The following is a 22734-nucleotide window of genomic DNA, read 5'->3' on the forward strand; positions in this document are numbered from 1 at the left end:
ATTTTGCTAACACTCTGAGCAGCTGCCAAGTGAGGTCTTCAAACCCTTGTGTGTCCTGCTCCTACTTTCATTTACTTGCCTGGCTAACTCTTCCTGTGTGCAGTGTTAGGGAGGTCTGCAAACAAGCCCAAATTGAAAGTCTCTCAGTATTTAAGTAAAAGTAATGCAGCATGCATTTACTTAATGGTAGAAAATTGTATTAAAAGATCTATAAAGTAACACTTAAAGACTTTCTCACATAATCTAAAGTGATGGTAAGTACTGACCTATAAAACATTGTCTTTTCCAGAAATACTGCTTTTTCTGGAAGAGTAATATGATTATTCTTCTATATAGCTTTCTTTTCCACGGTAGGATGTGAAAGGGAAATGCTTGACCTGCTAATTGATAGATCTTATCCATTATTTTAATGCACTCACATCAAAATGCATTTGAATTGTTTGTTGATGTGTCTATCCTGCAACTCCACATTAAGAAAGTGTTTTGATGCTGTTTGCCTTTCAGGGAATTTCAAACTTCAATTGTAGGTGAAGGCTTTATAGTGAGTATTGTGGGGGTACGAGTTATTGATTTCTCTGGGTCTGGATTGAAGGCACTTGAGGCAGTAATTCATGTTGGGACTCAGGTGTTTATTATTTCTTATCAGTAAAACAGTCTCAGTATTGTGAGTTCTGCAGGTTTTCCTTAGAAGGCACAAAATGGCCAACAATCTCTTGGTACAAGGTCCTTCAAGTCTAAACCATCCAACCAAGAACTGATGCCCAGATTATCCTTCCCTTCAACCCAATAACTGATCCCAAAGAGGACTTTTAGATCCCAATGTAGATGACAAAGAGATCCCAATGCAGACTTTTCTGCCCAATTACAAAATGCCACCCAAACCCATGAAGAAGCATGAAGAAGAAGCCCAGGATGACACCCTGTGCCCTCCATCTTGCTTCCCTCCACAACACACTAAAAATCCCAAACCCTCAATTTCTCACCAGGTGACACACCTACACTGCTCTCTACAATCTATTTCACACTTTTGTGGATTCCAGTCTATCTTGAAGTCTGGGAAACTTTCTCCATGGATGAGGGTCCAAGTCAGGGCTCCCCTGGGGATCAGGGCACCCCAGAGCAGACAGAGAAATATTCCTGGTGCCCTGGGATTCCTCATCTATGAGTGTGAACATGGCAGCAGTGTGTGCCTGGGAATTCCAGCCTGGCATGGGGAATGGGCTCTGGTGCTGTCCCTGGGCTCAGTCTAAGCAGGGCTGGGCTCTCCAAACCAGGGCTTTGTGTGTGTGGAGCCAGAGGAGCTGCTGGGATCCACCTGTTGGGACCCAGGACATTCCTCTGGCTGCCCTGGAGGACTCAAGACCCTGGCAGGGGGCTCAGAGACCTTGGCACAGAGTCAAAGACACCCATGCCTTTGATTGTAACCCATGGAAACAATTCCCAACTTTGTGTGAGGACTTGCAAGGCACAAGAGTTTGAGTAGAATGACAGTGAATTTGTCACAGGGTGAAAAAGTAGAATTTTGGGGTTTTAGAATGGGGGTTCAAGAGGCAAGATGGAGGAATCTGGTCATGTCCTGTCCTTCTTCTTCTTGCCCTCCATCTTCTGCTGTGATGGTGGTGTTTTTGGATTGGTTTAGAGTACAGACAAACTGTCTAACATAGGTGATAGGTATTGGAAAATTATTGTAAATAAAGCACAGGTAGTTCTTAGTATAAAAAGCCAACACCACCCCAAGGGCAGGGACTGTGCCACAACCTGACCTGCTGGACAGATCTCAGCAGCTCAGAGAAAGAATGGAACAGATGAGATTCCTCAGTTCTGCTTTTCAAGGTTGTTTATTTTCTCTTAACTTCTTCTTGAGTCACAAGGCTGGGCAAAAAGACTTTCTGACACCTTGGGGTCATATCAACCACAGGATCCTGAGATCCACCCAGGGCAGGCTGGCTCTGGTGGGAGCCCAGGGAGGCTGTGGGCAGCTGGCACAGTGAAGGGCACAGGGAGCTGTGGCACTGCTGGGGAGGGACAATGGGGGACACAGCATAGGAAGGACATGCAGCTGTTGGACAGAGTCCAGAGGAGGCCACCAAACTGATTAAAGGGCTGGAACACCTCTTAGAAAGACAGGCTGAGCAAGAAAAGCCTCCATGGAGGCCTCAGAGCCCTTTCTAGTGCCTGAGGGGCTCCAGGAGTGCTGGAGAGGGACTGGGGTAAGGGATGGAGTGCCAGGATAAGGGGAATGACTTCAAACTGAAATCAGTCATTTTAGATTACATATTAGAAGGAAATTGTTCCCTGTGAGGGTGGGCAGGCCCTGGCACAGGTGCCCAGAGCAGCTGTGGCTGCCCCTGGATCCCTGGCAGTGCCCAAGGCCAGGCTGGACAGGGCTGGGAGCACCTTGGGACAGTGGAAGGTGTCCCTGCCATGGCAGGAGGTGGAACAAGATGATTTTTTAGGTTCCTTCCAACTCAAACCATTCCATGATTCTGTGATTATCTGCCAGGAAGTTTTGCAGTCTGCAAAAATGCTCACAGGTGGAAATCCATGCTCTCTTTCTTGCTGCAAAAAAATCCTGTCTGAAATAAAAGTAAATGAATGATACAGGATCAGAGCATTTGATGTATTTGAATGCTTTGTTTCATACCTCAGGGAGGAAGAAAATAAACAGCAATTCTTTCCTTAAAAAGTATTTTTTGATTGAAAACGAGGTTTAAACTTTATGTTGGTGATCTGAGATCTCAGAAGAGATTAGAGATCCATTGCTTTGCAGTTTTCCAGGGCAGCACAAGAACAAACCATCATCCCTGAACTCTCTTTATAGGTGGTAGGGTGAAGCTAATGGTGGTTCAGACTTTCAGTCCAGGTTTTGTTAAGGCCTTTGGATCTTTCAGGCAGAGCAAGTGGGATATTTGGGTGACAACAGCAGTGTGATTGTTTCAAGGAGTTATGAAAACCCCTGATGACCTGAATTAGGTAAAGACTGTGTTGTCTGTGTGAGGACAGGAGATGGACAAATCTCCAGGCTTGAATTCCTCTTGATTTTTCTTCATCTGTAGTTGTCAGAGTCTGTAATGTGCCTTGCAGTGCCATGAAGGAGTTGAGTCTGAAGGAATCAAAGCAAGCAGCTGGAATTTAATTTGAATTTAGATGCCTGTGACCCCTTCATGAATGGGACTGGCTTGCTGGTGAGCTGGCAGAATTCACCCAGAACTGGGTGAATTGATGCCAACTGCTTCTTTATTTGCCTGGGAATAAGTAGGTGTAAACTTGGGGAGTTCTGAAATGGGGAATTAAGGTGCCAGGCTGTTAAAAGCAGGATATGGATTACACCCTGAATGAATCCTACCAACCTAAATATTGTATATTGGGGTGGAACTGCAGCAAGGAGGAGCTCTGGCATGTGTACACAATGTCTGATTCCCTGAGATCTCTTTTCCTGTGTCTCCAGCACAAGGATGTAACCTAAAAAAGAAAGGAAAGTTATGTTCAGATGCCTTGGGCATTGGTATTGGCCAGTGCAGCTTCTAAACTGTGCTTTAGGAGACAAATTACAGCAAAAATTAGATGGTTTATAATCCTTCAGCTTTCCTCTCCAAAGAGTCCCCTCTCCCAAGGATTGCTGGCAGTGGCCCCTTGCTCAGGCCCAGCAAAGCAGAGTTTCAGCAGGTAAATCAGTGTTTGCAGCACATCTTGGACTCCTTGCATTAACCCCAAAGTGCTGCTCCCCCAGCACTTTATAATTGCCCTGTTTAATTAGCACCAGCACATGTTAGTGCACTGCCAGCATCTCATCCATCCCAGGGATCCATTACTGAGAGCTCCAGAGCATGGAGTGCAATAGAGATCCCCAGGAAGGGCAGGATTTAGCTCAATAACCTGCATTTGATCACATTCTGGCCCTCCCTCAGGTCTCTGGGGTGCTATGATAATACAAGTAATGGGAAATTGAATATTCAGCTGGGTATATAGTTTTCACCTCTGGCATAAGGAAAAAGGATGAATATCCATTCCAGGGGATGTTTTTAGGAAAGGCCTGTGATTGATATCTTGGCCAAAAAGATTTAAAACTCTTAGAAAACACTTTTATAATTGCCTCAAAATGCTGGTACTGAGTGGGAGCAAATTTAATAATTTAAAGATTAAAATAAGAATATTATACTTTAATGAAGCCTCTTTATGTGCCTGTGGTGTGTAGGGTTTCAGGCAGATCATGGGTTTTTAAAAGTCACATAGAAAAGGAACATAGTTTAAAAACTTAATAATAATTAAAAACTGTAGAAAATAGGTCGTTCAGTAAACTGCTTCCTGCATTTCCTAGAAACCTTTTCCTGTTGCAGTACATGAAGTCCACAAAGCTCACTGGAAATGAGTAAAGACATTTTTTAAGCTGTTGTAGAAAATCATGGATTAATGGATAGAATTATGTGACCTTTGTAGGAGTCTAGAAATTTGCTGAGTTAACTGAAAAAAATCAAACAATATTTTAACTAAACTAAATTCCCTGGTAGACAGGTAATATATCTGGTAATATATCTGTTCAGAGCAGCTGGAAGTGCCAGAGCCAGGTTGGACAGGGTTGGAGCAGCCTGGGACAGTGGAAGGTGTCCCTGCCATGGCAGGGGTGAGGCTGGATGGGCTTTAAGGAACTTTCCAACCCAAACCATTCTGTGTTTCTATGATTTTCATGTCTTCAAATCTCTTATTTTTGAGAATGAGTAAAGGTATTACAAAATGATGGGGGGGGGGGTGTTTTTTTGTTGTTGTTAGTGGGGGTTTTTTGTTTCTTCTAATTATTATTTTTATTTTGTTTGTTTTTGCATGGGGTTTTTTGTTTTTGTTTTTTGGTTTTTTTTTAATCTGAGCATTCTCTCAAGGAATTTTAAGTTTATTACTGTGTGTGCCATCTCTTTCAGTCTGACACAAATGCACTGGGCACCAGTAGAGGGAAACAGTCATGGTGTATAAATAATTTATACACTCCTCATTGCCACATCCAGTTCAATTAGTAAGAAGCTTTATGATATTCTGGTCCACTGGGTTCATCAAAACCACCCTAAAAAGTACTTGAGTTATGTTTCTGTGCTTTGACAGCTTTTTTGATCATATCCCCAAGATTGAATAGCACCACCTCATTGTTCTATAAAACAAGGGACAGACCCAATGCTTTCACCAAGTTTCCAGGGCCTGTTTTCTGACCACTCTCAGCTGCTGTCCTCAGTGAGTTCCCTGTTGTACACGTGTTTGTACACAGATTTTTTACACTATGAAGGAAAATAACTGCTGGTACCAGGTTTCATGCAGATCAGCTCCCTGAATGTGGCAGCAGAAAGAGGACAGGATCTTTCACTAGCTCTGTATATGAATATACTTGTTATATGTGTATAAAAATTAAACTTGCAAAGTTAAGAACCAGACTTTCTGCTCAGTGTGTGCTTCAGCAGTGTTTTGGAATTCTCCCAAAATTCTATAAGGCAAAAATCTAACTTTGTAGTAACTAGTAAAGGTACTCAGGAGTTACTGATTCTAGATTATTGATACTTCATATCAAAACAGTCATGGCAGTTTTTGGGAAGTCAAGTGGAGCTTGTTAAGAGAAGGGTTTTAGAGCAACTCCTCTTGTTTTTGTGTTTCTCATTTTCACTTTCTCACCTGTGAAACACTGTCAGCTGGCCAGGACTGGAAGTCAGGTTCTATTTTATAATTGCCCTGTTTAATTAGTACCAGCATGTTAGTGCACTGACTTTATCTAAGATATTAAATCACAGAATTGACACTTTAAATACTGTAAAGTGTGTAATTGAATCATGGAGGATTGGTCCAACAGGGTATAAATTCTTCTATTCACTACTGAATCTTTTAATGTGGATTGCTAAAGCTGGAGAGGTTTAATTTAAGGCATAGGGAGGTTTAGTGGGTTTAATTTAAAGTGTAGGTTTTTGGAAATACTAACAGATGCTAAAAGACAGATTTTACAAGGGAACAGGAACATGGATGCACTGTTTACCTGGATGATACCAAAAGAATATTTGTGTACTTGAAATGCAGTGGCCAGGGATGGGCAGCCTGGTTTAGTGGAAGTGACCCTGCCCAGGGATACTGGAACTGGATGGGCTTTAAGGTCCCTTCCAACCCAAACCATTCCAGGGCTCTGTGACTGGATTGAAAAACATAGTGTAGTAAATTTAACTTGAGTTTAATAGCATTGCTACAGACAAATGAGCTGAATGTCTGAATCTAGGACTACCCTGGGCACTGTAAATTTTTTTTAATACCTTTTAACTGGACCTGGCTGGAGGAATCCTGAGGTTAAATGATAATTTTTGAAATCTTAGTTTATTTCACTGCTGCTCTGAACATAAAAACAAAGAATGGGCTCTTATAGGTAGTCCCTCACACACAGCTGGAGGAGGATAAAATTATCAGACAGGAGGAATTAGGATTTTGAAATGTGATGGCATAAAAAAATGGGATGTAATTTAGCATTACAGAATGCAAGGTCATGCATCTCAGGACTAATTAGTTTTTTTTTGGTTTAAGATTTGGAATCAGTTGGAAGTGACAAGAAGCTATTGGAGCATTAAAGCCAGGAGATTGAGATGAGTCTGAGATGTGTTTCTGCAAAGAGAAATCTTTGTGTGGGGCAAGATGGCAGAGCAGGAATGTTATATAGATCAGCAATGATTTTATCTGGAGTATTCTGGAATATCCATCTGGACAGCACAGCTACTCCTCCAGAGGAGAGATGAATCCAGCACATCACAGGTGTAAAGAAGGGCTGTAAGGAGATGTGGCATAACTGAGGATTTTTGCCTTGGGGAGGCTGCAGTGTGCAGCTCCTTAATGCAGCAAAGAGACCCTGGGAGCTGCAGTGAAGGAAAGCAGGAAATGCTGCAGCCACTCCAGGCTGGAAAAAGAAGGAATTGAGCAGGACTTCAGTGTCTGTGAGGACTCAGCAATGCCATCACAGGGCTTGCAGTTGCAAAGAATAAATACCAGAGTGTGCAGGAACAGGAGGCAGTGGTTGGAACCTGCCTTGGCACCACCCTCAGTCTGTGTGGTCTGGGTGAGGTTTCTGTACAGTGGGAACCTCACTCCAGAACAATCAAACTTTTGCTGCAGTGAAACTGTGGTTTCACAAACTGCTGGTGCAAAATTGGCATCAAAACTCTTCCATATTTTCCATTTTCCTAAATAGCAATAAACAGTGCTTCACTTCTGTCCTCACCACAGTGTCTTCCAGCCATCCCAAGAAAGCCTTGGTGACATTGGCAAGAAAATAATATTGTGTGTCATTGGTCATTTTTCCCTTGAGGACACCTCATTATTGCCCCCATCATTCAATGTAGGTTAAAAAGTAAAACCAGATGGTTTAGCTGAGGATCTGCTAATAACAGTTGTAATTCTGACTCGAGGCACCCAGCCTGTGCTGCCACCCCCAGTTCAGTGCTCCCAGGGGCTGCTGGGGGAAGAGGTCACTTTTGAACAGCTCATTTCCTTGTTTTCAGCTTGGAGTGCCATCAGATCCCATGGCTGTGGTAGTTCCTCCACTACAGCAGTGTTGTGGCAATTAGCTGTGGATAATAGATGAGGAATCTCCCAGCACAGCTGGCTGGGAGCTCTGGTGCTTGTGTGAGGAGTGGGGTCAGTGTAAGTGTTTGAAAAGTTGGTGCTTGACTGGGATTTGGGTCAAGTGTGCTCAGGAAGGGTCTGTTCACACTTGTGCTGCAGCTGGATGAAGATGATCAGTGGTTGTATCATCTCCATCTCTGAGGAAAGAGAATATTAAACCTGACTTACACCAGAGTTGTGTAATCTTTATATCTGAAACCAAGTCCACTCACTTGGATTGTTTTTAGTCTCTGTGCTAATAAAATTATATCTGCTGGTTAAATAATGCTTTTTAAAAAAAAAAATCCATATTAATTATAGTCTCTGTTCTGGGAAATTCTATTAGTTTTTGCCACAGATGAGTGTTTTCAGATAAACAACATCTTTATTCCAGCTGGGACTTCATCATCAAGTTTATCTTAATTATCTAATCTTAAAATAGTCTTAAACTGCTAGAAAGGCTGCAGTATAGTCAAGTAGCACAATTATTTCCTCCCTGTGAGACAGTGCTTTAGAATTAAAAAAAAAGGAAACAAACAAAAAAACCAAGGCTGATATTGATAGTCTGGTGAGAAGTCTGTCTTGTATGAAGTGAAAATGTGATGGAAAAGAGTTCTGCCTCCTGGGTGTTGCCAGGCACAGTCATTTCCATGGAAAAACAATTTCCTGCAGTCCCTGTGTCCTCCCTGGGGTGTTGGTTCAGCATGTGGCAGATGCTCTCTCTGCACTGTCACTCTCCCATGCCAGTCCTGAGATGAGCATCCCTGTCCCCTCTGTTTCCCTAAAGGTGACAGCCAGGTGTCAGGCTGTGCCAAAGGGGTACCAGTGATGCTGGGAGCTTACAAACTCCAGAAGTGCACGGAGATCCTGAATGTTTGAGTACCAGTGAAGCTTGTCCATGGAATTATGGAATATCCTGAGCTGGGAGGGACCCACAGGATCACCCAGCCCAGGCCTGGCCCTGCCCAGACACCCCAAGAACCCCACCCTGGGCATCCCTGGGAGTGGTGGGGTGGTGTTCACAGGGGTCTGAGGATGAGGGAAGAGATGAGAATGTTGACTCCATGTTCCAGAAGGCTGATTTATTATTTTATGATAGATATTATATTAAAACTATACTAAAAGAATAGAAGAAAGGATTTCGTCACAAGGGTAGCTAGGAATAGAAAAGGAATGGAATGATAATAAAATCTTGTGACTGACCAGAGTCTGAGCCAGCTGACTGTGATTGGCCATTAATTAGAAACAACCCCATGAGCCCAATCCCAGATGCACCTGTTGCATTCCACAGCAGCAGATAACCATTGGTTACATTTTGTTTCTGAGGCCTCTCAGCTTCTCAGGGGAAAAATCCTAGCGAAAGGATTTTTCATAAAAGATGTCTGTGACAGAGGTGCTCAAACTCTCCTGGAGCTCTGGCAGCCTCGGGGCTGTGCCCATTCCCTGGGCAGTGCCAGCACCCTCTGGGGAAGGCTGGGAAGTGTTGGAGGCTGGGAATGTGTTTTGAGGAAGATTCAGTGTGTGTTTATCCTGTTCATGCGTGTTTCCAAGTAACCCCTGGCAGGTCTGACCTGACCCAGCTGCTCTGGTTTTAAGCTGGCTCTGTGGAGCTCCCTGGGCTCCTTCCATTTGCCAGTCACAAGTTTGTGCTGATGAGGGGATTGGGAGGGAACTCTGGGGTAAAAAATGATGCCATGGTTGTTACAATAGGCTACCAAGTGCATAGATAATGAAAGGAGATGCTGATTAGCTTATTTTATTATTGGTTTTATCTTACTTTAGCCTTTCAGGTACAAGCACACTGACTAAAGATCAACAGAGAGGCCATAGGACAAACCCAAATCGGTCATAGGATCATGGAATGGTTTCTGTTGGAAAGGATCTTAAAGAAGGAGAGCAGGGACACCTTCCACTTTTCCAGGGTGTTCCAAGCCCCATCCAACCTGGCCTTGGGCACTGCCAGGGATCCAGGGGCAGCCACAGCTGCTCTGGGCACTCTGTGTCAGTGTCTCTGGCCATCTGAGTAAAGAATTTCCTCTTAAATACTAATCTGAATCTCTTCTCCTTTATTTTAAAAATGTGCTTTCAAACATTCTTTCACTCCATCTCTCTTACATTTTTGGCTGCAATGCCTAATGTGCAGTTAGCTCAAGTATCAGTATAATTGCACTCTGGTTATAATTGGATAAGTATATTTAATACCAATTCAGTTGATCAGAAACTGAATCTAATTTCTGAATGACTTAATGTCATCATCATAATCTTTTGAAGAATCATATATTTAATAAATCAGATTCTCACACAGGCATCTTAAAATTTAAATGACTTGTATAAAAATGGACAATGAATTTATTAGAAATTTTATACTTAGTTAAGCTGCAGAGCTGAAACCTTGAGGAGGACACTTATTAAAAATCTTTGCTTCTGAGTAGCTGCACTTTCACCTGGGGCTCTGGGAATGCATTACATTTTAATGGAGTTTCCTGGGCTGTTAAATACTGTATGCAGCTGTACTCACAAATACCCTTTCATCTACCAAAATCAAATGGAGAGGTGCTTTATAGGGCATGGCAAGGAGGTGGATTAAGCAATATCATGCACAAGGTATTTGTCTTATTTCTGGAGATGGCATCATTCAATTACAAGTGCAAAGACAAGTCTTTAAAGCAAAGACAATTATCTTCTTAAATTGCTGGTAAGACCTTATTTCCAGATGAAAATATCCAGTAAAGGAGATTTTTGTGCATCTTAATAGCACTTAGGAACTTGGACTATTTCAGTCTAAGAACAGAAATAAAGTTTGTCTGCAGCACAACCAAAAGTGTGGGGTTTTACACAGGTTGTACAAAATCCTCCAAGATTCCTGAGAGGAAATATTGATGTACTGTCAGTGAAGCAGCTTTGAAGCTTGTTTCAAATTAAGATTTTTAGAATCTGCCCTTTACTGGGCCATCTCTGCTGCATGTCCATCCTGACTGCACCACCAAGGGCTGCTGAGGTTGGGATAAAAAGCTCAGAGCACTTGGTTCTCATGTCTCAATGGAGCAGGGATTAAAAGCTGACTGAAACCATGGTTCATGTGACAGAAAAGGGCTTCTTATTCCAAGCTGGTCATTCATTATACTGAGAAGTGATTGCTTTTAGATTCTTTCACCTTGTGCCTTTCAAGTCTCAGAAATGTTTTAAGGATTTAATGCTTCCCAGCAGAGTTCAGGCTTGATGCTGCTTAAAAGGAATAAGAGCTGTGGAGTTCAGAAAATCTCTCTTGAAAAATATTTTCCCTTGGAAATGTATTATTCTAAGTTTCAGCCCTTAACTGGAGGTTATCTATAGCAAAGACAAGAATGAGGCCTTAGATGATGGAATAGGAATATTTTTCTATATATTCATTACCAGCCTGGTTTTGTATAACTGGGATAGCACTGCCTGAAACTCTTCCAAAGAGAAGTGCAGAGTGAAAATAAGCTGTTGAAATTTCATCCATTTCAAGGCATGGAGTTCTCTAAAATCAAGAACCTCGGCAGATACTGAGCTGTTCCCACTCTGTTATTAACAAATCATTTTCCCCATCAGTGGATGGAGACTGGAGTGGCTCATGGGGCCTCCTTCAGCAGAATGAGGCTCATGGGCCATTTCTGAGCCCACCTGTGACTTGCAGGTGGCTGAGGATGTGACAGGGTAACACCCAGGGGGCTGAGGGAGGCTGTGGGGGCCCCTTGGCAAAATCTGAGCTCTCTGTAGAGATGACTGCACTGGTGCTGAGGCTACTCTGGATTTCCTCTTCATTGCCATGCTGCCCCTTGTTAATACAGAGTTTGGAATGCTGCAGCTCTGCTAAATGCACATTCTGGGTCAGGGGCTGTGAGAGGAAGATTCATGGCTGTAATTAGAGAGGCACTTTGCACATATGCTCATGTAGTAGTAGGAAATTTGGTTAAACAGAAGAGGAGCTCTGTATATTTTCAAGAACTCACAAGTGCTGTTAGGCAGAGACCCATTTATTCCTGGCACGTATTTACTCTGTGTTTTTCTCTTTGGGCAATGAATTTACACAGAGGAGGCTGGAGGATAAAAGCAAGCAAGTCTTTTTTTTTGGTTTTTTTTTTTTTTTTCTGTCACACTGTTTCCAGTGTGCTGCAGAGGACAGAGAGGCTTCCAAGGCTTGGTGTTTACCCCACTGCCCCGGGATTCTGAACAACACCCTGGGTATTGCAGTGCACTGGTACATCAAAGGAGAAAATGTGGATTAAAAAATGCAGAGGCAAAAAAACTGAAAAAACAATTAAAAGTTCGGTAATAAATTACTGCAATTCAAATGTGCAGCTTACTGTCAGTGCCTCAGCCATCAGCCAGCTGATGGAAGCTTACAGGAGCTCTTAGAGAGTCCAGGATTTGCCCTCCTGTCCCCAGCCTGACTCCAGGGCAGCTGGAAGCAGAGCAGCTGGGGAGCCACTGTCACTTCTGGGGCTGACTTGCTCCTGACACATTGAATGAAGACCATGGTTTGACTGAAAACAATTTAAAGTACATGTCTTTAAATATCCTTGACATTGCACTTTAGCTGTAATTTGAACCAGTAAGTGCCAGCAACAAGTGAAAGGGCATTTGGAAGAGATAACCTTGATCTGAGATATGTATAAAGTTGGAGCTGTAGGAATTGTTAGGACTCAATAAAAGTTATTTATACAGCCATTCTCTGGGAGTAGCTTCCAATAACAAAGTTATTCAATTTAGCATGATATATCAGTGGCAAGTCTCATTGCAAGTTATTATCACTGTATTATTAGCCAATTAGATTTTATTTGCTGATACCCAGTAACAGATGATAGCTGTCCTTTTATCTAAATCTGATATTTGACCAGGGTGAGTTGAGCTAATACTTGTCAAGCATGGTAGCTCAAATATCAAGGAGGTTTTGGAGTCCTGCATAGTGCTGCATCTTTAATTGCACATGTTCAGAAGCAATTTCAACAAAATATCAGTGCTGTTCATCAAGAATCAGCCCACTTCATTAGAATCTTCTCCAGGAAAGCATTTAAACTACTGATAGTTCTTTTTGGAGCTGTTTAGAAAGATGGGATATGTGTGTGTGTGTGCACATGGATATTTTTGTCCTCATGAAGACTGTGGGTAGTTTTCTGTGAGTGCAAAAGTAAGATACATTTTGGAAGTTCATCACTGAGTTAATTTACTTCCCTTGGCCTCATTTGGGAAGTTAATGGGATGATTATAAAAAAGCCAGTCCAATAAAAACTTAAATTCTTCTCTGAAAAGGGTATGCCTGTGCTAGTTATATTTGATGGCAGCAAGATTGTGCTTAATTCTATTCTGTGTTTGGTGGTGTGGCAAGAAACCAGACTTCCTACCCTTATTTAAACTAATCCTTGTGTTTTATGATCATGAACTTCCAATGGAACATCTCTTTTGGAAGGAGATCTTCCTCCAAAACAGCAGAACAGGGAAAGGAGAAGGATTGGAGGTTTTGTAATTGCTGTTGGGATTCCTGCAATGGTGTCTGTTGAGACAATATTTTATTCATCACCAAAGATAATGTGAGTCAGTCAACGGCTGCTTCTTGCTTGAAGTTCAAACACATTAATTTGAAGTTTGTATAAAAGCTTATTGAGAATGAGGCTTGCTAATGGAATATAAAATAAGTGAGAAACAGCTTCCTCCAGACAGGTGTTTCTGCCTTGTAGAGTAAAAGAGGGGTGTAATTCAAGTGTGCAGCTTGAACAGGTATCCATGTGACAGATGAAATGCTGGAATGAAGCAAGCCAATAGAGAGCTCTGACTGATCAACTCTCCATTGTGGCAGCTGAGGTGGAATTTAGTGGAAATGCACTATAAATACAATGTTGGGCAAGCCTGTTTGGATCCACTGAATAATTAGCCCTAAGAATTTTCAGATACTGGAATAAAAGAAAAGCAAGGTTCCTTTTTTTTCTTTTTAAAAAGAAACAATGAACACCCACAGATAGCTTTTACTGACAAATATAACTAAGCACATCTTCAACAGTCGTGGCTAACAATTTAAGATGAATTTTTGGGATACAAAACAGGATTATTTTAGGAAAAAAAATTATCCTGTGACTAAATAAATGAATTGAAGCAAAGTAAGGGGTTTTTTTATATTCAGTCTACAAGTATAGCAGAAAGTGTGTGCTACAAATCTGTGTTTTGAAAAAGAAATCTTCATTCTGTCATACTGTGACTAAAGCAGGATTCTGCTTCAATGGTGGAAAGCCATTAAATTTATAGATTGAAAGCATATTAGTTAGAATCTTGAGAAAAGTTGGTGGGGAATGTCTGTTTAAGACTCTTTTATGGGTTTGATAACCTGTGGTAATTTTACAAGTTTCATTTCCTTGGGACAGGCAAGTCTGAACATTCTTAGCATAAATCTTGGTGTGATGCAGCAGACTGGAACTAACTGAACTTGGAAAGTCAGGGTTCTCTGGGAAGGTGCAGGGTATTAACTGACTTTTTTAGCAGCTTGAAAAAAATAATTCAATCAGATTAGGGATATGTACAGATCTCTAATATTAACTTATGCTTAAAGCAATAAAATGTTAATATTGAGCTATTGGAATAGTGACAGCTCAGCTGTCAGTAGCAGAAATGTATTCCTGGTATTAAATAAAGGACACACATTTTTGCAAGGCAAGTTAGATGAGTCATCCTTGATTTGGACATGTAAATTGAAACAAATGACATTTAGTGTTAGTTTTAGTCCTGGGATACTTCAAAGTGGTTTCACTGATCCGTGGTGGATTATGAAGTACAGAATTAGTAATGAGTGTTTGAGCAGGTCTGGGGCTCGGTGATGAGACACAGAGGGAAAATTCAGCAAAGAGAAACCTGGAATGATGAATTTAAGCTGAAAACTCAGCTTAAACTGACACGTTCAGGGCATGGAGCTTAAACACTCATTCCATGCATGTCAGGATCCACGAGGCTTGCTCTGCTCCTCCATTGGGATTAGGAGCAGAACAGATAAACTCTGTACATTGGGGACCATCACTTCTGAAGGGGAAGTGCTGGGAGAAAAACTTGTTATTACTGGGGGGGCCCTTGAGGTGTTCAAATGACAAATATTCACTGTCTGTCACTGGTGATGTTCCTCATGGACACCATATGTGACCCCTTAAGCAATATTTAGGTTGTAGCAAGGTTCCTCTGCAAGGAACCTCCAACTATTGGTTTGATCTCTACATGGGGGATGTGTGTGCATGGAAACTGCTCAGAGCTGCTTCAAAACATGTGGGGATAGATAGGTAACACTGAACCTGCCAAGGCAGCAAGGTCACAGGGTGTAGAATTGGAAAAAGACTTAGAAAATGTATAAAAATGTATAAATATATGCTGATAGTGTGAGTGTCTTCCTTAATGGCTTGGAACCACAATTCCACTTTGAACCAAGGTGAGATTTCTAAACTGCATTCAGGATTTTTAAGGATTACGTTGATTTAGGGGGAAAAAACCCCAAAACCATACATAAATATATATATTTTTTTTTAATTCTAAAGATAAATAATTTTCATTGCTGTTTTTAAAAATAAAGACAAGCTTTCTGAATGCTTCCCCTGTAATCTGGATTGTCAGGGCACAGAACACGCAAAAGAATGAAATTTAGTCAACTCTAACAAAAATGCTTCAAACTTTGGCCAGACAATTGCTACTGGTATCTCAGAGAACTGTCACCCTCCAGAGCATAGATAAAACTGTCTCTGCTTACATGTAAATGTTGCAAGACTATGTCAAGGGTGAGATGTCAAGACAACAGAATTGTCTTGTGGTGGGTGAATCACTCCTTGACCATGGGGACTGACACTTGCAGCAGAAACCAAAGCAGATGGGATGAATTTTAGAAATCACTGATTATTGTTTCTGAACCCCAAACGTTTGGATGCCTCCAGAGAAGCATTTCTGTGAGCCTGGGAGTTGTGTTTAATGGTTGAGGGACTCACCTGAATCTGTGCAAGGTCAGAGCCCAGTTCTTCAAGAGCTGACATCAGGAAAAGAAGTTATGAATGCTTTACTTCAGGGTTTATTCCTTTTTACACACTGGACAATCTATTCCCAGGTTCTCCTGGTGTGGATCCTCTGTTAGCTAATGAGGCATAAAAAATGATCAAAGCTTTCCCTGCAGTTTGAGGAGTCAGAGCATCTTTGTCTCCCTTGTAGAGTTTAAATACACCTGAATACATGGTGCCTTTGACTCAGTCAAGATGACTCTTTTTTCTCTGCAGAAACCTGTTCTTTGAAAGTCTGTGGCTATAGAACAAACATTTGGCTAGGATAATAAAATACTCATTGAAATTGGCCAGTTGCAAGAGCAGGTTGGTGTGCACTTGACTGATGTCTTCTGTCTTCATCTTTCTGGAAGGACTAGAAAGCACATAAAGGACTTACTGCTCTTCTGAGTGAGGAAATTCCAATATCCCCTGATTTATCCCATCTTAAAGCAACTCAGCACAAGCCTTACATGTACATTTTCATTCTTCATTCTCTCCCACTTCCAGAAGAATATACAATAAGATTTCTCAGGAATTTGCTATATGAATTCTACAGGCTGAAAAATAAGTTACAAATGGATTTTTATACAATAAATCCCACACTAGGAGTTACTTTAATGAGCCAAATGAATCCTTTCCAGCCCTGGTAAACAAGAATGTCTCTGGAAGGGATGAGAATGAATGATCAGAAACAGTGGTGGTTTAATTTGTAGAGTTTTATAGTTCATAAGCACTGCCTCATCCTAACAGCATTTGTTTCTTCCTTTACTTGCTTTGCATTTTGTGGATTTAAGATAAAAATTGATAGACTAAATATCAGCTCTCATGAAAGTTTCAAAAGGGATGTTTGCTAAAAAGTGTTCATGCTTTCTTAACTTTTGCCCATTTTGTCGCTGTTTGGGGGTTATTGTTTTTTATTTATTTTGTTTTGGTTTTAGTAAATGGGAGAAATAACTTCTTTTTGGAGGAATGGTGGAGTGGATCAATGAGACTGATGTTCTCATTGTCTCTATTTGCTGTAAATGCCTGATCAAATTCTATCTGCTGCTCTGTTTGCTGTGTGTGTTTAGAACCACAGGATAACCACTGAGGCTTCTCACATCAGTGTTTCTTTATCCCCTTTTAGAAGTATTGTGTTTTTTATCTGGTGAGTCTGTGAGAGTTTGACATTGGATGACTTTATAAAACATTCAACTAATTGGATTTGTTAAAATAAATAAATCAAACACTAATTGGAATGTGCCCTGCCATTATTTTTGCTTACTGAATTAGATATTATAGCGTGAAGTTCTTTTTATCATATTTGTGCACTTATTTAAACACCCCCCTGGCGCACACTTCTGCAAATTCAATTATATATTCAAAGGAGCCATTCAATTTATGCAAGGCTGGTTTACATATAATCCAGGGGCAAGTCTCAGTAACTGATGATAGGTCTGCTCAAGATTAATTAGCATCACTCAGATGAGCAGTGGCATTGTTACAAGCCCGCAGTGTAAAACAAGGGATATTTTATCCTTCTTATGTGAGCCATTATTTGCTTCAATATGACCCTTTTCAGGAAGGGAAAAGCTTTCTTGTTTAGATTTCATTTTGTGAAAAGGGTTTAACACCACCTGTGTTATCCAAAGCCATCAAAGCCATCTCTACTCCCTCATCAGCCCCACTGAGTAACTGCATTTGTTTAATTTTTAGTCCAGCAGAAAAAGGCTCCAAACATCCCAGGATCTTTCCCAAAAATCCTCATTCTTGCTAAAAATTTATGAAGACCCAGCATCCCACTTTGGTGATTGTGTAAATGTTGTCATTTTCCTCAAGCTACTCTGTGATATGTGACTGAAATGATAACTTGCAGACCTGGTAACTAAATTTATCCTGTGGTTGGTCTTCCTTTCCCTTCAACTTGAGGATTATTTTTTCAAGGTTAATGAATAGCCCTGTTCTGCCTCTAAGCAGTCAGATTTCAGCCATGGATGACTTTCTTTGGGGATGGATCTAACCTCTTCCTGTCTTTATATTCCATCATATTTGGGTGTAACTCATTGTCATGGTTTGACACTGGCACAATGCCAGTGCCCCCATGAAAGCCTGAATATCCACTGGCCCAAAACACAGCATCCCAAAAAACACATTTCCTGTCAAACCACCACACTCATATAAAAGTATCTGCATGGGTGGGGTGTCTGTGGAAATACTGAATATTGAAGTTATGCTGCCATCAGTGAAAACAACACTTCTGCTTGTTACTCTTCCTACTTTAGTGAACTCCTAAAATCTCTTCAATTTTCTGAACCTGGAAAGGAAGGGAAGCTGCAATGTCCCATCTGCCAACTCCTGCAGAAAGCAGGGCCACCACTGATGTCCTTGCTTGGCAAATATGAACACGAGTCACTGTGGCTACGTGACTTTACCAAAGATTGGATATAAGGAAGAATTTTTATTGTGAGGGTGCTGAGGCCCTGGCACAGGTGCCCAGAGCAGCTGTGGCTGCCCCTGGATCCCTGGCAGTGCCCAAGGCCAGGCTGGACAGGGCTGGGAGCAGCCTGGGACAGTGGGAGGTGTCCCTGCCATGGCAAGGGTGGCACTGGATGGGCTTTCAGATCCCTTCCAACCCAAACCATTCTGTGACTCTGTGATTGTTAAAGTAACCCCAAAATGTGTGATGTTCTTATGTATTGTACTACTTTCCTGTCACTTTCTGAGGTTTCTTTCCTGTTCCATAATACACAACAGCATGAAGAGAGGAGCTGTTCGCTTTTTGGCTCACAAGTCCCTGTGGCTCTGGCTCCCAGCTGAGCCTTTATTTCAGTTTTAATTCTGCTCTCAGTGGATACAGCAGAGCAAGAAGCTGGTGGGCACTGCCCCCCTCTTGGCACCCAGGATTCACACAGGCAATCTGCTCATCTGAGCCCTTAAAATCAACTCCAGCTTTTTCTCCTTGTCCTCATTTCCTGCAAATTCACCTCCACATTCCAATTCTGCTGCCTCTAGTAAATTAATCCTTCTGGCTTACTTCCCTGTCACTCTGTGTTTGGAGGTTTCTCCACTAACCTTTTCTTTCTCTGAAATGTAGGTGCCTTGCTGCTGCTGCTGCTGCTTTTAAGGCTCTCCGTGGTTTATCCTTTCCTTTCCTATTCAGCTGTACCACAAGGTTAGCTTTGACTTTCAGGCAAGGCACTTTAAAGCTTCCTCAGGTGTTGCCTTGTATCAGCAGATGCTCCCAATTAATTTCCACAAGTTCTCACTGTGTCCCTTTTTCAGCTCCTCACACTCCATCTTCCTCAGAGAGGATAAAACCACCTGTTTAGCTGATTATGCCAGGCTATTGACAATTACATTCCCACTTCAACGAGCACTGCTGCCCCATATTTTGCTACTTATTGCTTGTTTTGCTTCTGGGACTTTGTAGCAGCTCCAGTGCAATTTTCTCTGTGTACAGGAGTCAGGCTGGAGCAGAGGATGTGTTTACAATTGCTCCAAAGGAACAGCTCCCATCCCTGTGTGCTGAGCAGGGGGGTGGGGATGGTTTGTGTCTGAATTAAGGGGAATCCATCAAAAGGAGAATGCCCCATGCAGGCTGAGAGGACAGGATTGGATTTTGCTTCTTGTGCTGCTCACTGGGATAAAAATGACTTTCACTGCTCACTCCCACACTTTCCAGGCTGCCTGGAACTTCCCTTAGATTTTTTTTTTTTTTTTACTTAGCCTGTTCAATATTGTAATTTTGAACTTTTTCACCTAAATTAATGAAAGAAAAAAAAAGACAGTTACCCAGGTGTAATCTTGATTGTTTTGACAAGCTGGGAAGGCTTCACAAATGCAATAAATTAAAGGCAAGGATTATTTAAATATTATAAAATCATGACAACTCAGAAATATTTGCAGAAGCTACTGAAAAAGGCATGTTTTCAAGGGTCATAAAATCTATTAACAGATCTAGTTATAATGAAAATATGTAATATATAATTGTTTTAATTTTTTAGGGCAAGCTTGATCTCTTTAAACTTTTTTTTCAGCAACAGAGTATTTTGTGGTGTCAGGTACTCTATCCAAGAAACCTTCCTGGAATATACTTGACTAGAAATGTTTGGTGAAGTTTGTAGAACCATTTTAAAAAATGAATTACAGTTGGAGTACACAGAGAATCATTTAACAGAGTAAGGGATTGAGAACTATTAATGGCATTAAATATATTTGTAATTTGTGAGGAGTTCCATAGGAACTGAGATGAAGTTTGGGCTTGGGTAATATGGGTGAAAATTAGAGAAGGCTTTGATGTCTTCAGTGTTGGGTAACCCTTTATTGCAGAGGAGCACAGGGCAGTGATGTGCCAGGTGTTTATTGTCTGATTGCAGCTGTGGGAAGCAGGGAGGAGTCAGGAATATCTCTGTCCTGGTTGGTGCCAGTGATGCCTTGTGAGGGCTGCCCTAGAGCAGAGACTGGACAGAGCTAAAGAATAAAGCAGGGATTTATTCAAAGCATCTCCTCCATGGATCCACCTTGAGCAGCACAAGAGCCCAGCCAGGGCTGCACCCAAGATGAACCAAAATGGTCCCAAAATGCACGGCCGGGCACGGGGTCTGTCCCTGGGATCAGTTCTGCTCCATTTGCATCTTGCAGTTCATTGTCCCATTCCAGCTTTAGCCCCTGCAGTCCCACCCTGCTTGTTTTTCTCTCTCCAGCCCACGGGGTTTGTGCTCCTGGGCTGAGATTTGGATCATTTGTCCTTGGTGCCCAGCTGGAGCAGGAATTGTTTTGTCTCCCTGCTCTGTGCACAGAGCTCACCATCCCCTGATGTGAAGCTCAGAATTACACACTAAAGCAGCACAGAATGTGAAAAATATAAAAGCTCAAACCTGAGGCACCATCAGGAGCCATTGGTGCTTGGCTGGCAGAGCAAGGGAGCGTTGCCCTGAGCACTGTGCAGCCCTGGGGTGTTACATGTGCCCAGCTCCTTTGGAGGACTGGGATCTGCAGAGAACAGGGATCCTGTCTTCCCTAAGAGGAACCCATATCTTTATAGACACACCTTGGCATGATTCAAGTCTAAACTGAGTTCCCCAGATCCCTGATCCAGTGGATCCAGTAGTGAAATACTTTGCCAGGCTGGGTTGGGTGGTGGTTAAGGTGCATGAGATCATAAGGGACACCAGAGTAGGAGCATCCTGGGGAATAAACATTCTCTGCTCCTCTGTGTGACCCAAGTTTCAAAGATCTGCACTGCAGTACAACATTTCACTCCACAGTTCCTGAATTTCCCTTGATTCACAGGTGTTCAGGCAGCTGCCAATGTGTTTATGAGAGTGAACTTCTTCCAAGTATTTCAGGAATTGCAGTAAAGATCTTCCAGTCAGCAGTCTGGAAGGTGTGAATGCCAGTTGACATCTGCTGCTTCTCATTCTCCTGTTCAGAAACTACAGGGCCATGCTCAGAAGTATTGATTTGAAAGATCTTGAGGAAGCTCTGTGTGTTCATGGACTACACAGAAATTTGTGTTGTTAAGTTTAGGAGATGGTTAAAGCCTGATTAAATATAATCAAGGCTTGAAAGCAAAAAGAAGTGAGGCCTTGCTGCAGGAACAGTGATGCTGTGCTTGTTTGTCATTTGCATTCCTCCTTCCTTTTCCTGATTTTTTAAAAATTATCTTTCTTGAAGGTTCATGCAAATATTCCTGCATGGGGATATCCTGTAGAATTGTCCTTGAAAATAACAGGTTGAAATACAGGGGAGTGATCTTAGAAACAGTAGTGTGGATGGAAGAAAACAAGGGCTTCCAGTGGATATAAAACATGGAAATTACAAATATATTTTTTGGACATCATCTTTGGAGCTGCATGAAAAATAATGTTTAGGAAATTAATTTTATTTATTTTTATTTCCTGTGTAAGCCTTGAGTACAAAATATCTAAGTAAATGGCCTAACACAAAGAGAGAGAGAAAATTAACCCAGAAATGTTTTCATTTTTCTTGGCTTTAGGAGGTTGTTCATTTGATGAGCACTACAGCAACTGTGGTTATAGCGTCGCCTTGGGAACCAATGGATTTACCTGGGAGCAGATCAACACCTGGGAAAAGCCAACAATGGATCCTGCTGTCCCAACTGGTGAGTGAGGAGCCTCTCAGCAGTGATGAGGTGCAATTCTTGGAGAGAATCAGGTGTTATTGCTGTGTATGTGTGTGCTGGCTCTGGCTACACACAACAGCAGAGCAGGATTTTACTCTGTGATAAAATGTTAATTTTGTGTTCAAAATATTCTGGCAACAGAATTCATAGATGTGAGGTGGCTTTTTTGCTACATTTGCCATTGGATATCCTTGCAGAATTGTTTTACATTTCTTATTCTTATTTTGTTTTTCATTTAGCAGAGAGGGAATGTTTTGGATAAAAAACTCTAAGGTTCAGCCAGCTTTTGGCATGTTTCTGGATGAGAGAGTTATCTGGGGAGGTTCATGTTGGCCAGGCCAGAAGTGAAGCCTTAAAATGTGTGGAAATATTGGACATTGCAGTACCATTTAGCTCTCAACTGATGGTTTTAAATTCCAATTTTGAGAAAGACAAGAAAGTTCCTTGCCTAGAGAATTAGTTGTGGTGGCTAATGCTTGATTAGGCTGGGACTTGAGACAGGAGAATTTTCATAAGCAAGAAACATTTCCAGCAGTGAGATTTACCAGAGTTTCTAATTTACCAATATGTACTGACTGTAGTGTAGACTTCCATGTGATAGTTGGAATATTAGCAGAGCTCACAGTGGTGATAATTTCCAAGTTCTGTTTTCCATTGGAAGTTACCAGTATGCTTTATATGGGAATGAATTCTCTAGCATCAAATGCTTTGTTTACATTGAAAAAAAACTTGATTTAAGAAAACACTTTAAAGTTCACTAAAAATCCTACTTTATCCATGTTGGTTGCCACCTAAAATAGCAATGCAAGTCTCTTTCAGGCACACAGTGGCAAAAAGCCTTCATCAGCCAGTTAAGACTTTGATTTCACTCCTAAAAAAGAAATATTCATTCTGGTTATTGCATTGCACTGTGAGAGCACGAACTACATGGAAGAACAGAATATAATGTTGCTCAAGACATATTCTTATGCCTGTAATTAGTGG

The 22734-nt window shown here is 41.6% G+C and overlaps 1 protein-coding gene across 9 annotated transcripts in view; it reads left to right on the top strand.

Annotated features, from left to right (window-relative positions):
• The window catches only part of PTPRT (protein tyrosine phosphatase receptor type T), a 487791-nt gene that overhangs the window by 112013 nt on the left and 353044 nt on the right, over positions 1 to 22734 (top strand). For all 9 annotated transcript variants that reach the window (XM_071446915.1, XM_071446913.1, XM_071446918.1 and 6 more), the window contains exon 2: positions 21604 to 21729. In XM_071446915.1, the coding sequence (XP_071303016.1) occupies positions 21604 to 21729 (126 nt within the window). The remainder of the gene's footprint in view (positions 1 to 21603; positions 21730 to 22734) is intronic.

The sequence above is a fragment of the Agelaius tricolor genome, unplaced genomic scaffold (genome assembly GCF_023055355.1).
Source record: "Agelaius tricolor isolate 1412-34295 unplaced genomic scaffold, bAgeTri1.0.p SCAF_23, whole genome shotgun sequence".
Lineage (NCBI taxonomy): Eukaryota > Metazoa > Chordata > Aves > Passeriformes > Icteridae > Agelaius > Agelaius tricolor.